General features: G+C 41.4%; 1 protein-coding gene across 1 annotated transcript; it reads left to right on the forward strand.

The window, feature by feature from the left end:
• Positions 1-1,950: 1,950 nt before the first annotated feature.
• Positions 1,951-13,472, forward strand: guca1a (guanylate cyclase activator 1A). The gene is made up of 4 exons (XM_052033882.1): positions 1,951-2,148; positions 3,726-3,875; positions 9,804-9,894; positions 12,358-13,472. Exons 1-4 carry the CDS (start codon positions 1,951-1,953, stop codon positions 12,483-12,485), a joined length of 567 nt encoding a protein of 188 aa, XP_051889842.1. The 3' UTR covers positions 12,486-13,472.
• Positions 13,473-15,356: the final 1,884 nt, after the last annotated feature.

Genomic DNA, 15,356 nt, shown 5'->3' on the forward strand with positions numbered 1-15,356 from the left:
TAAAAACATTGACTTAGAAATTGAATTTCACCTACCTTGGTGCACTAAATCAACACTGCTAGAAAGTTTGCCAATGGGTTCCCATCAATGGTGTCTCTATTGAGCTCTCAGTGAATAAACATGTCAGTAGCTGCAATTCCCAAGCTCCATAAAGAAGTTAGTAAATTTTGACAAGATCACCTCTCATTCTTCCAAACAGAGGAGTGTGCAGGCCCAATCTGGTTAATCTCTTAGGAATCAATCTGATCAACCTTCATTGCACTCCCTTTCTCACAATTATACCTTTCCTTAGGACAAGAGACCACACCCATATACAATGCCCAGTGTAATTGCAGGAGGAGATTTTTTTTAATTCTTGTCCTTGTATCCTCTTTCAATAAAGGGTCTTGTAGCAATTTCCTTGCTTCCTGTGCTTAGACATTAACTTTCAGTGATTTGTGTATTGGGACATAAAAGTCTCTCTGAACACCAATTCTTTTGATCTCAACATTTAAAAATACCCTGCTTTAATCTTTTTTTCTACCAATGTGGACAGCTTCACAATTTTCTGTAATATATTTCATCTGCTACATTCATGGCTGTTTATTTGGCCTATCTACATCCCTTTGTCTGTTCATCAATCCTCAATCCATGTCACAGTATTACACTCAGATCCATGTTTATTAATTTATTATGAGGCACTTCATTGAAGACCTTCTCAAAATCCAGTACACCATATTCACTGGTTCCCTGCTATCTATTCTACCAGTTAGAACCTCAAAAAATGCTGACAGATTTTTCAGATATGATTTCCCTGTTGACTCTGCCCAATCCTATTATTTTTATTATTTTACAAGTGTCCACTATCCATTTCTTTGATAAAAGATACTAGCATCTTCCAAGCTACTGCTATCAGGTTAATGAAACTGAAATTCCCTGTTTTTTTCTCTCCTTCTTGTAAATATATGGAAACGATTCTAAAATCATTGGGCTTTTGAACGATGATAGCCAATGGCAGGAAGAAGGAGGGGAGAAATCTATAAAGAGGGGGAAGCCCAAGCAGCAAAGAGGGGAGGGGGTAAGGAACAAATAAAAAGGAGGGATAATGAATAGAGAGGAGGGAGAACAAAACAACTGAGGAAAACAGTTATCTTGCAAAGGATCAAAACAGCATTGTGGAAAATGTTTTGGGAAGGTGCACAATTGTAAAGAGAAAAATTGTAAAGAAGGAACATCAATAGCTTTTCTATTGCTTATCCAGTCAGAATCACCCTCAGTGTTTAGTCATTGAGTTGCAAGGTTTACTGGAACAAAGTGTCAAGCACCCCAACAGTCGATCCACCCAATAGATCTTGTTAGTGAGCGGAGCTGGTTGACTATCCACCCGAAAGAAGCCTGTTGTGTCACAGATCTGCTTTCCTTAATTATTGGAGTACCATGACTGTAATAGCATCTCTCCCATTTCCAAGTGTATTAAACAAAAAAAACAGGTCACATACCCACTTAACCCAGGGGTCATAAAGCTCACTGTGAAATAGACTCAATATAGCACGGACATTTTAGGTAAGGTGTGATGTTGATCTAAGTATGTCTCATTTTTAAATCAAAGTGAAATAGTGCCAGTTCACTTGAAAGAAAACCTGCCTAGTCTAAAAAGAGAAAGTGAGTGAAAGGGACAAATACAGAATGATGAAGAGAAAGAAAATATATGGAAGTCAGTGTGAGCTGTCGGGTAAGTGAAGCTGATTAGTGACAATTGCTCTGGAAAAACCGTTGGCAACAATCCAGGCTTTCAGTTAGACAGTATCTTTTTTTAAATATCCTAAGATCTTAAACCCATATCAGGAGGGATTAAAGTAGCTGATTGGCCAGAGGTAGGCTTAGCCCTCAGTTAAATTAGCTCAGATGCTGAAAGACAAAGGTACCTAGCTGTGTCCCAGAGCGTGTGCACGTGTGAGATCGGTGAGTGTAATGGGAAACTCGCAGGGCACCACTGTGGATGATCTACAGGCTGTGGAGCTCCACCACTGGTACAAGAAGTTTATGACTGAATGCCCGTCGGGGCAACTGACTTTGCATGAGTTCAAGCATTTCTTCGGCCTTAAGGGATTAAGCCAGGAAGCCAATGCCTACATTGAACAGATGTTTAAAACTTTTGATATGGATAAGGTATGGAAAGAGAAAATCAAAATATTATATTAACTTTGTCTAAGTGAAAGGGGTATTAAGAAATTAGTCATTTGAAGGGGTACAATAATGTGGGTTAAAAGAAAGAGATAGATAATAGAGACACAAGAAACAGAGACACTAGATGATGGAGAGGCAAGATCTGCAGCAGAATGACTTCGTGAGATGGACGATAGAGATGGATGGGCTGAGAGTGAAGATGGAGAAGGGGGGGATGATAGAATACAAGGGGGTGATATGGCATTTAGAGATATGACGAAATGTGTAATGCAGCAGTTGGGAGGGTGTATGTGGTGTCAGTGAGATAAACTACAGATGATACATTGAGACTATCTGGCATAATGAAATTAATCCTGAAGGGACATCTTGAAATGGGTACTAATGTGAGGTCTGGTAAAGGAGCTAGGGTGCAATCACTCTGCATATGGACCAGAAGTTCAGGGTACAATAAATTATTATGGTAATTGAAAAATGCTTCACCATTTGTTATTAGGTCTTTCCCTAATTTCAGCAGTCCACTCAGAAGTTATAAAGAATTGGCTATTACACAGGAGTAGGAAAAGTTTAAAATTGCATGATTTCTTTATAAACCAAATTAGTTTTTAACATGAAAAATGACTCAGAGACTACAGTGTATAGATAGTTCACAATTCTGGAACTGATCCTAAGAGGATTGATGCGTCAATCTCATTTCACCTGTTTTTACTGGCAGATCCAGATATACGAAATCAGGTAAGGGGATAAAGGTCGCAATGCAAGACATTAAGTAAAGGGCTATGGCTTTCAACGTAAAGCACCAGGCACAGGATTGGGGCTCACAGAGCAGGAGTCTGCTCGAATGACCTTTCTCTAGTAGAGGAATCATGAAGCTCATTGAGGAATAGGCATCAATCCTAGGACTTTTTCATGCTATAAAGTTAAACCTTGAGGTGCAGTTGCAAACCTCCAAACCAATTGAAATAAAATAATGTTGGCTAGACAAGCAGTCAAGTATCTGAAGATAATCATTATACATGAGGCAGAAATGGAGATATTATTAGAGACACAAGAGACTGCAGATGCTCAGTCTGTATCGAAAAACAAACTGCTGGAGAACTCAGCAGGTCAAGGTGAGTTACTGGCTATCTCCCCTCTACACTCATAGTTCTGATGTAGGGTCTTGACCTGAAGTGTCAACTATCCCTTGGCCTCCACAGATGCTGCTCGATCAGCTGAGTTCTTCCAGCAGTTGTTTTTTTGCTTGGGAAATTATATCTGGATAACACCAGAAAGCTGAGTTAAGTATCCCTTGACCACAAAATTTGCTGGCACCCAAACACAACAGTGCTTGACTGCCCAGCAAAATTTCAGTGGTCTGATTTTTGGGGCTAAGCTTCATTCTGACCTACAAAGGTCGGTTCCATGAGCTGGCCTTTGCATCACCCATGTTTGCATCAGAAATAGATCACAGGCAGTTTTTGGGGTATTCAGCAGGCCTTGAATTATTTTGGCAGAACCAGTGTTTGAAATTAAGGTCTATAAGGAATGTGGGGTTATATCTCTGATTTCATTGATTGCAGGATGGATACATTGATTTCATGGAGTACGTGGCTGCCCTTAGCTTAGTCCTCCGAGGCAAGATGGAACAAAAACTACGCTGGTACTTTAAGCTCTATGATGTGGATGGCAATGGCTGCATAGACAGGCATGAATTGCTGAACATCATTAAGGTGAGAAACTACTGTCACTTCTAGAAAGCATTTTTCCAATTGAACTGACTTCTGAACCAAAAGTACAGAGGTCATGAAGATGAAGTGATTCAATTAACAAGTGGATTGCAGAGATTATACATCACAAAAACAAACCAGTCTGTGCTAGTATTTATACTTCATGCCTGTCTCCTCCAATTACGTCTATTTCATCTTAGCCTTTCAGTATAACTTTTGTAATCCCTTTGCTCTCATTTACATATGTGCTTTCTTTCTGGAAGATTCAAAACTATTCATTTGAACTAACTCCTCTGATAATGAGTACTACATTCTAACCACTCTGCGAATAAAATAATCCAATTGATTTATTATATTTATGGGCCCTTGTTGCAATTGGTGTGTGTTTAGAAGATCTCGTTTGCTTAAGATTCTGTGAAAGATCTGAGCTCAAAGTAATAAAACTTGAAGATAAAATTATTAAGTAAAAGTGGAGATTGGAAGAAATATATTACCCCAAGACTTTGTTTTCCTCCTTTTAGCATAGCCAATCGCACTTCTGCTTCTTGCTCAAAAGGTTCAAATCATATTCCTTGAGGTGAACCCATAATCTCTACTGACGTGTCAGTACAGCATTGAGAGAACCATTTTTGGTAGAATACAAATTAAAACTGAGGGCTTTTCTGCTCAATATAAGGGTCACTATCAATCCCCAGGTACAAATGAAAAATAAATTAGTAAATTGGTTTATTATTGTCCCATGTACCAAGGTACAGTGAAAAATTTGTCTTGCATACCGTTCATACAGATCGATTCATTACAACAGTGCATTGAGGTAGTATAAGGTAAAACAATGCCAAAATGCAGAATGAAGTGTCACGGCTATAGAGAAAGTGCAGTGTAGGTAGACAATAAGGTGCAAGGTCATAACAAGGTAGATTGTGAGGTCAAAAGTCCATCTTAACGTACAAGGGAAACATTCAATAGTCTTATAACAGTGGGATAGAAGCTGTCCTTGAGCCTGATGGTACATGCTTTCAGGCTTTTTCATCTTCTGCCTGATGGGAGGGGGGAGAAGAGAGAATGTCCGGAGTGGGTGGCTGCTTTAGCAAGGCTGCGAGAAGCATAGACAGCCCATGGAGAGGAGGCTGGTTTCCGTGATGTGCTGAGCTGTATCCGCAACTCTCTGCAGTTTCTTGCAGCCACGGACAGAGCAGTTGCCACACCAAGCTGTTATACATCTGGATAGGATGCTTTCTGTGGTGCATTGATAAAAATTGGTAAGGGTCAAAGGGGACATGCCAAATTTCTTTAGCCTCCTGAGGAAGTAGAGGGGCTGGTGAGCTTTCTTGGCTGTGGCGTCTACGTGGTTGGACCAGGACAGGCTATTGGTAATGTCGCTCCCAGGAACTTGAATCTCTCAGCCCTCTCAACCTCAGCACCGTTGATATAGGCAGGAGCATGTGCACCACCCCCCTTCCCTGAAGTCAATGACCAGCTCTTTTGTTTTGCTGACATTGAGGGAAAGGTTGCTGTCATGACACCATGTCCCTAGGCTCTCCATCTCCTTCCTGTACTCCTACTCATTGTAATTTGAGAAACGGCCCACTACGGTGGTGTCATCTGCAAACATTTAGGTGGAGTTAGAGCAGAATCTGGCCACGCAGTCATGATTGTATAGGGAGTAGAGTAGAGGGCTGAGGACGCAGCCTTGTGGGGGACCAGTGTTGAGAATAATCATGGCAGAGTGTTCCTGCCTATCTTTACTGATGGCAGTCTATTGGTCAGGAATACAGAGTACTCAGGAATACAGAGTTTTCCTTGAAGTCTGGCTTACACGTTACTCTCAACAAGCAGGCTGTGTATGATTGTAGGTGCATAACGACCACCACATTTTCATAACCTGTATACTAAAGGGAGAGAGTAACATCACGTATAAAACACTTAGAGATGTTTCTGAAATTGTAATGTGCTATATATATGGTAGTGTTATATTATTAAAGACTTGCAAATAAAGTCATTACTTAATTGGCAAATTGCAAGGAAAATGCCTTGAATAAATTGGATAAATATCTAGCTGACTGGGAACAGGACTGAAGATTAAATAGAGATAGAAATGATGAGATTCTGATGATAGGCCAAGGATTCCTGAGATCCAAAAGCTAACCAAAGAAATTAATTCCAGAAGTGAGTTGAGAAGACTTGACATCAAGGCAACGTCTGGCTAAGAATGATATCCAGAAATCCTGGTAAACCTGAAGTCAATGAGCATCAAGAGGAGACTAGTTCAATGGTTGGAGTCATACCTTGCACAAAGAAGGATGGCTCAGGTTATTAGCAATCAATCATCCCAGCTCCAAGACATCACAGCAGGGCTTCTTCAGGGTATGTCCTAAACCCACCTTCTTCAGCTGCTTCGTCAATGACCTCCTTTATTTACTAAATCAGAATTGGGATATTTGCTGATGATTTCAAAATGTTCAATTTCATTTGCAACTCCATCCAGGCAATGCCTGTTTCCGAGAGAGACCAAACATTTACCCTTGACATTCAATAACATTACCATTGGCAAATCCCCCACCATCAACACCAGCTGGTTTAGCATTGACCAGAAACTCAATGTACATATAAAAACAGAAAATGCTGGAAAACCTCGGCAGATCAGGAAGTATCCGTGAAAAGAGAAACAGGTAACATTTCAGGTCAAAGACACTTCACCAAAACTGGGAGAGAGAGGAAACAAGTTAGATGTAAGTTGCAGAGAGAGCGATGGAGGAATGGTAGGTCAAAGGGAATGTCTCTGTTTGTGTGAGGCCAAGGAGGCTGTGGTGATAAACTGTTGATGAAGTCACTTGATTGGTGGATTGACAGTGGCAGTTAAAGAAAACAAGGGGTAACATAAAAGCTGTGAAATAGCCAGAGCTCCAGGAAATCATGAGCAAGTCAGGCAGGGTCCATGGAGAAAAGAACTGAGTTAATATTCCAGATGGATAACTTGCAACAGAATTAGCTAGTTCTGATACAAACAGAGAACGTGAGCTACCTGAAACTGTTAATTTCGATAGATTCTGGGAGACAATATGCCCAGACAGAAAATAGGATGCTGATGCTCACATTTGCATTGGGCCCTGCTAAAAGAGTACAGGAGGTCATAGACAAATGAGTCAGAGTGGCAGTGGGATGGAGAATTAAAGTGACAAGTAACTAGAAGCTCATTGGAAGTCACTATGAACTCAATGTTGGTGCCCCGCTTAGTGATCACTCAATGTGCAATTCTCAAATGTAGACACCACATCATGAGCATTAAATTCAGTTCACTAAATTGGGCTCAAAGTTTGGATGTGTGGATCCAAAGTATGTGGGCACCTAGTGTCCCTACATGCTAAGGTTCTCCCTGTCCCTGGTGTTACGGAAGATAGGCCTGGCCCCATTACCGTGCAACGTCCCAGTCAGTTGGACATTGCCGCACTCTCTGTCCTTTGTGGAAGAATTCTTCCAAGTAAACACCCTTGACCACAAGTCCATCAGGCAGTGGTCAGCGCAGAAGGTCCTGCAGATACTGAAGGGCAGGGATGCTATGGATACGGTGGGATGGTTCCCTGAGTAGACTGTCCAACTCATCTGGCAGAACGCCTCATCGCCAGAACTCACCAACAAGCATCAAGACCTCACTTGGCTGGCAGTAAACGGTGCCCTCACAGTCATCAGCTCCTTCCTGCACAGGTGGCATATCATCTCCAATGCACGCTGCCCTCGGGACGGCTGCGGTGGGGAAGACGTGGCCACCCACCTCTTTGCAGGCTGTGTATTTGCAAAGAGGGTGTGGAGAAGGATGTAAGGTTCCGTGTCCAGGTTCATCCCCAGCAGCTGCATAACAGAGGACTCTCTGATCTACGGGCTGTTCCCAGGGACACACACTGAGACAGGCATCAAGTGCAGCTGGAGGGTCATTGACTCAGTGAAAGGTGCCCTTTGGTCTACCCAAAACTTGTTGGTCTTTCAGACAGTGAGATGTCTATAATGGAATGCTGCAGACTAGCATAGTCCAGGCTGCAGGAGTACATGCTGAGGGATGCACTGAAACTCGATGCAGCTAATGTTAAGTCTCTGTGGGGAAGGACCACAGTCTGGGCTCCTTCTGCTACCACACATGGAGGGGCGGCGTTGGGGGGGGAAGCCCCTTGAACAATGAAAGGGGTATCACCTCAGGGAGGCACGTGAGTGGCAATGGTGCGATATTTGTTTGTGTTTTTTTCTTTAAAAGTTTACACTACTGAATGTAATGACCATGAATGTGGAATATTTTTGCATTGTTTCTTCCTTTGTATATATTTTTTTATGAATAATGTCTATTTTTGAAATTAAGAATACTGAATTGGAATCACAGTTTCAGCCGAAAGGATTGGGTCTCTGGATGATGTTGCATCTCCTGCAGTTACATGGGAAAGTGTTTTGAGAACAGTAATGATCAGCGACGATGGAAGAGCGGACAGGGGAGTCGCAAAGGGAACATTGCATGTGAAATGCTGAAAGGGGCGGGGAGGGGAAGTTGGGTCAGGTTGTGGAATCTTGTTGAAGGTGGAAGTACTGTAAAGAATGATGGGTTGAATGTGGAGCTCTGTGAGGAAAAGGAAGACCAGGGTACTCCATATCTTTCCTCTGTCCAGGAGGAGGATGGAGGAGAATAGAGGTACAATCAGTGGCTCCTTCAACTTTAGTCAAAAGGAAGAAAGCAGACATCTCAGAGGCCCCTGTGTGGAAACTCTCATCAGTGAACGAAGCAGCTTGCTTGATTGACACCCTGTCAACCATTCTAAATGTTTATTCCCTCCACCAGTGGTATGCAGCAGCTGCAGTGTGTAATACCTAAAAAATATACAGCAGTTACTCGTGAAGGTTACTCTGTTAGCACTTTCCTAATCCGTGACCTCTGCCACTGAGAATGACGAGGGCAGCAAGCGCATGGGAACACCAACTCCTGCAGCTTCACCTCCAAGTTGCACAGGACATTGATTTGGAATTATTTTGCCTTTCCTTCATCATCACTGTGTCTAAATTCTGGAAACACCCAACCAACAGTGCTGCGGGAATAACTTCACCAGAAGAACTTTGGCAGTTCAAAGTGGTAGCTCACCAACAACTTCTGAATGAATGAATAAAAAGAACCAGGCAAAGTTGGACATTGAAGGGACGTGTATATTTGGTTTACCTCTGAGGAAGGGGAGGCACTATTCTTCAAGGGGTTGGTGGAGCGATGAAAGTCAATGAATGAATAGATTGTATGTGATCCATAGAAAGAACTGATTTGTTTTGGCTAAAGACCCTTTCTCATTCCATGATTTAGGTATCAACTAATGAACACTAAACCATTGAAGAGGTATAAGCTATGCTAAGCTAAGCTAAGGGTTTCTATGTTATGATTCCTTAAATGATGTATATAACTTTGATTAACTAGAATCATAGAAATTATGGAACAAAAGGAAGTCATTCAGTTCACCATGCATGAACTAGTGGCAGCTCTTCATTTAAATTAATCCATCGCTAATTCCCCTGCTTGCCCTTTTCCTGTTTCTTTTTCTTTGTCAAACTTCTATTCACTTCTGTTTGAATGATGTTCCAGCCTCAGTCTCAACATCCATTTGTGCTAAAACAATTCAGTTTAGAATCAACTTCTGTGTAAAAGCATTATTTCTAAACACAACTTCATTCTTCCAGTGGTAATTCTTGGTCTGTGCCTCTTTTTAACAATTTCCAACCATGGTGAAATGTCTGTTTTTATTTCAAAACCTTACTTGAAGCCCACAATTAAACACCCTCCACCCCTCTTTACCTGCACCATTTCAGTTCAAGCAGATTTCAAGTCTTTTTTTCATAGATGCAACCTCTCATTGATTTTTCCTCTCAGTCGCAAAATATGATTTGTGAGACTCATTGATTTGTATTTATCCACAGGCTATACGTGCCATTAATGGCTCTCAGCAGGACCAATCAGCGGAGGATTTCACAAACCAAGTTTTTGACAGAATTGATGTCAATGGAGATGGTGAGTAGTGTGTCCCTTTCTGATCTCTTCTGAATTTCTTTGTACTTTGCCTAGATACAAATCTACAAGCACTGCTCGTCTCATTGTCTGTGTGTTATTTGTTCAAGAGCAAGCCTGAATAATGAGCATTGGAGCAGTGACTTAAGTGCTAGAAAGACTGCAATAAACCTCATCCTGAAGGCATCTGGCAGCAGATTTTTAAAAGTCTTTTCATTCTTCAAGTTGTGGGAGTCTTCTGGAAGGCACCCCATCAGTGCTATTGGAATGTGAGTTCATAGACTTAGACCTTGTGGCAATGAAAGAAAGGCAATATCCCGGAAAGTGGAGAATATTCCTGATTTTTTTTGGTGTGACCTAGGCATCACTAGTAAGGTCAACATTTATTGCCCATTCCTAATTGCCTTTGAATTCCTGAATTGCTGGGATCCTTGCGCTGAATTTACTCCTGCAGTGCCACAATTGACAATGGAGTTCCAGGAATTACACCCAGTGACATTGAAGGAATGGCAACACATTTCCAAATGAGGGTGGTGTGCAACTTGAAGGAGAACCTGCAAGCGGTAATGTTCCCATGGGCCTACTGACTTCATCTTTCTTGGTGGTGGAGGTTGTGGGCTTGTGAGATATTATCAGAGTAGGCTAGGTGAATAACTGCAGTTCTTTTTATAGATAGTACAAGTTGTGGACCAGTGGTAGAGGCAATGAATGGTCGGGGTGATTTTTGGAGCAGTGTGGTGGATTGCCCTGGTTGGTGTTGAGTTTCTTGAGATTTTGGAGTTGCACTCATCTGAGCAAACGGGGAATATTTTATCATGTTCCCGGCTTTTGCCTTGTAGATTGTTGAAGGCTTTGGGGTGTCAAGAGGTGAGTCACACACCACAGGATACCCAGCCTCTGATTTGCTCTTGTAGGTCTGGATCTACGTGCCTGGTCCAGTTGAGTTTCTGGTTCATGGTTGATGTTGATAGTGGAAGGCTTGATGATGGTAATGCCATTAAATGTCAAGGGAAGGTGGTTAGTCTGTCTCTTGCTTGAGATAGTCATTGCCCGGCACTTTGTGGCACGAACATTACTTGCCACTTATCAGCCCATGCCCAAGTGTTGTCTAGGTCTTGCTGCATGCAGGCATGGACTGCTTCATTGGTTGAGCAGTAGCAAAGGGAATTAAACATTGTGCGATCATCAGCGAACATCCCCGCTTCTGACATCATGGAAGGAAGGTCATTGACGAAGCAATGGAAGATGATTGGCCTTAGGACACTGTCATGAGGAATTGTTGCAGGAATGTGCTGGGGCTGAAATGATTGATCTCCATCAACTACGATCATCTTCCTACGTGTGAGGTATGGGTCCTCATTGAACTAGGGTTTTCCTATTGATACCCATTAGCTTCAGTTTTACCAGACCTTACTTGATGCCACCCTCAGTAAAACACTGCATTGATATCAAGTCCAACCATTCTCGTGTCACCTATTTTCAGCCATTTTGTCCAAGGTTGGACCATCACAGTGACGAGGTCTGAAGCACATCTGGCAAACCCTAACTGCCCATCTCCGAGAGCTGTTAATTTCTCATTAGTTCTTATTCCCTGATGTTACTAATCTCTCTACTATTCTTACTTCCCTAACCTCTTGATCCTTCTCTAACTCTCACTCTCTCAGTGTCAACCTGTATAACCCTTGTTTCCCAGTATTGTTAATCTATCTCTAATCAATGCTCATACTGTTCATATCTCTTGAATTCTACCCCCTTAGGTTTTCAGCCTTCAGTGGCAATGTATTGTTCATACATCTATTTCACTTACCCCCAACAAGACTAATCCTACTCTCACCTATTCTTCACAGTACTGTTAATTTCTTCTTATTTTTTATTTTATTATTTTTTATATCTTATTTACAGCGTGGTAACAGGCCCTTCTGGCCCAATGAGTCCGCGTCGCCCATTTTAAACCCAATTAACCTACCCGTATGTCTTTGCAATGTGGGAGGAAACCAGAGCACCCGGAGGAAACCCACGCAGACACGGGAGAACGTACAAACTCCTTACAGACAGCGACGGGAATCGGACCCCGATCGCTGACACTGTAATAGCGTTGCGCTGATGATACTGTTAATTTTGATATTGCTAACTTCTTTTTTGATTTATTTTTGATTATGCGGTTCACTTCACTCTAACCCTCACTTTCCAATGCTGTTTAGATAGTCCCATCTGACCCTTAGCTGCTGCCAATTTTTGCTGTTTGAGTGACCTCACTGTGTGCATTTGTTTGCTTTGTTTTCTGATTCTAATCATCGTTGGCTGTAAAGTATGTTGAGACATCCTTGTGTTATGAAAAGCCAGTTTAAATGCAAGTTCTTTCTTTCTTATTGCCCAGGTTAGATCATTTGTTTCATCCTATCTCATCTATATGACTATTATCAACAAATTTGAATTATTTTCTCTTTATCTGAACTTTGTTTACAGGGGAGCTTTCTCTTCCGGAGTTTGTGGAAGGAGCCAAGAAAGATAACGAGTTTTGTGAGGTGATGATGAAGAGTCTTGATCTCAGACACATTGTGGCAATGATTCATAATCGAAGGCACAGTGTGTGAAGTGGAGGTGACAGGCAGGACATCAGATGGCAGTGCATCAGCTGAGCACTTAGCTTTTACCCAGAAACTGTTACCTGGGAGCCAAAAGAATAAAAAGAACCTCAAAATGTGAGAGAATTATATCTGAAACTTCCTCTAACATAACTAATTGGACAGAATAAAAAGCTACTGACCCCAACACTGATGAATTAACTAATCTTCAAAAACATTGTTAAACTAACATCTGGAAGGAAGACTCCAAGTATAGCTTGCTTTGTGAGACAAACACTGCAGAGCGAATCCCACAGGATGGCCTTATCTAGCAGCCTTCGGTCTGCTGGGTGATTACTACGAATCTTGACCTCCAGTAATAAGATGGAATGAGAGATGATGCTAGGACTGGGACTCAGTAACCTTTGAATAGATGATTGCCATTTATAATGCTCCAACTTGCAGCAGTCACTTCTCTGGATACATTGATCGTAATAGTTAATTTGACAACACAGCAACACCACCTCTAAAATCAGACGTGCTCCATTTTGAAGATCATGGAAAACATTTATAGCCGGAAGCTAACTCTGATCCAAACAATGCTGCATGTGGCTCATTTCTGTGAACTGAAGGAACTGACATATTGTAATAAAAATAGCTGGGAAAACTCAGCAGGTCAGCAGCATCTGTGGAAAAAGAAGCAGAAATAACATTTCAGGTTGAAGAAGAAAGTCATACTTCATTGTTCAAATGTTTTTATTTCATTCTGACGAAGTTGATGAATTTACTGATATCTAGTTAATATATTAATATTGTAATTAATGTGGAAATTGATTCACTATCATATACAGCTTTGTCTTCATCTGTGCAAACTGTTTAGCCTTGAGTGTGAAGTCTGAAGTAGCCTTCACTGTCTGCTTCATTACTGCACCATATGCTTCAAGCCATGGTAGAATGAAGTCAGGATTTAAAATCTTACAAATATTAAATTTTCTTTTTGACTCTAAAATACTGGAAATCGAGGAGTTTTATAAGGCCATTATCAAGGCCATGCAAAATTATCAAGCCAAGTTTCTGAATGCCAATCAATTCTCATAGAGGTCTGCAAATGAAATCAATTCCTAGCTTGTTACTTGATGACTGGTGTCCTCCGTTTATGTCCGAGCCTCCAAGTTAATGTGCCTTTTCAGCATTTAGAGGAGAGATATTTGTAAGATGCTCTATTGAGCAATTCTGCTCACTGATGTATATAAATAAAAGCTTTTGAGGAAATCATTGTAACAATCAATGGGAAGAATCACAGAGGAAATTGCCAGTGAGGATTGCAATAAACAGTCTCTACCTGAATCTAATTATCTGTTCTCATTTAGACATCGTTGGACCTTTAAAATCATTAGTGGAAGTAAGTGATATTGCAATGCCTGCATTTATTACTTATTCATAATTGCCCTGAGAAAGCAGTGATGCCCACTTTCTTGAAATGTTGCGGTGGTGATGAGGACACTCCCACAATGCCGTTGGGGAGGGGTGACGCAAGTGGGGGAGCTCTGGGATTTGGCAATAACCACAAAACAGCAAAAAGATACATGACTTGCAGCTGGTGAAATTTCCATGTACCTGTTGCTCTTGCCCATTTAGATGGTAGTCGTCACAAGTGTTACAAATGTACATATGACAAGTTGCTGTAAAGCATATTGTAGTTGCTACACAGCACATCTACTGTGAACCAGTGATGAAGGAAGTGCATTTTCAAGGCTTTAGAGGTCATGCCAATCAAATGGATTGCTTTGTCATGGATAGTGTTGAATTTCTTGAGTCATTTTTGAGCAGGCTCATCAAGGCAAGAGCCTCTGTCACATTTTTGACTTGCACCTTGTAAATTGTGAAAAGACTTTAGCCTACAAATTGGATCAACTGACATTCTATTCTTAGGCACTAATCTTGCAAATATTAGTTTTACTTGGAGTAGATCACGCTGGAATAGTTTTGAGATGAAATTGTACCCATTGAGAGGACTGGGCATAATTCGTGCTGGCCTGTTTGATCTTTTCCCAGCATAAGATATACACTGAACAATATCATAATTTGTGAAACATCTGCCCCTCCATACATGACTCCATAGCTGCTTGGAGTTCATAGATCTACAACTGTCCTGGATCTGTTTTACAATGAGGGAGCACGTTACTTCATGGCTATTCTCACTTTCAAAGAAGCAAAGTGCTGACATCGGCAGACCTGACTGGACAGCTGCAAAAATGACTGCAGGCTGAAGTCCGCAGAATGTGCCACAGTTAACAATAAATCCCTACTCTAGCAATTAGTTGCATGCAATGGGGACTTCGGCAGTGATATCATTGCCAGCACTCCATTGCTATGGCAATTCAACATGGGTCAGGGACCCTAGAACAGACAGCAAAGACACGCCCATGAGCAAAGAGCTTACTCCAAGAGAGACTTAAAAGAACATTTTTTATCACAGTTCTACCTAGGGAATGTTTATAGGTGTAATTGTGCCCACTGGGAAACTGGACCAAGCGTGTCAAAGTGTACACATCCTCTGATGAATAATTTATTCATGGGAAATGAAAATTTTTAAAAATCTGCAGATGGTGGAAATCTGAAATAAATGCAGAGAATTCAGGAAACACTCAGCAACTCAGGCAATATCTGTGGAAAAAGAAACAATAAATGACCCTTGGTCACAACTGGAAAAGAGAGGAAACAAGTTTTAAGTTGCACAGAAGATGGTAAGAGATAGAAATGATGGAGGGAATATTTCTTATGAGGTGAGGCCAAGATTGCTGAAGGATAAGCTGAAGTTATCAGGTTGATCAGTGAATGAGGGCAGTTAGAGAGAGGGCACATGACAGGAGCATGAACACACAGAAATGAGGGTAAGAG

Source organism: Pristis pectinata, chromosome 19 (assembly GCF_009764475.1).
Source record: "Pristis pectinata isolate sPriPec2 chromosome 19, sPriPec2.1.pri, whole genome shotgun sequence".
Taxonomy (NCBI): Eukaryota; Metazoa; Chordata; class Chondrichthyes; order Rhinopristiformes; family Pristidae; genus Pristis; species Pristis pectinata.

Coding starts and splice junctions, on each gene's coding strand:
- guca1a (XM_052033882.1), top strand. CDS start 1,951: ATGGGAAACTCGCAGGGCACCACTGTGGATGATCTACAGGCTGTGGAG. Junction 3,876..9,803: donor AATTGCTGAACATCATTAAG/GTGAGAAACTAC, acceptor ATTTATCCACAG/GCTATACGTGCCATTAATGG. Junction 9,895..12,357: donor AATTGATGTCAATGGAGATG/GTGAGTAGTGTG, acceptor CTTTGTTTACAG/GGGAGCTTTCTCTTCCGGAG.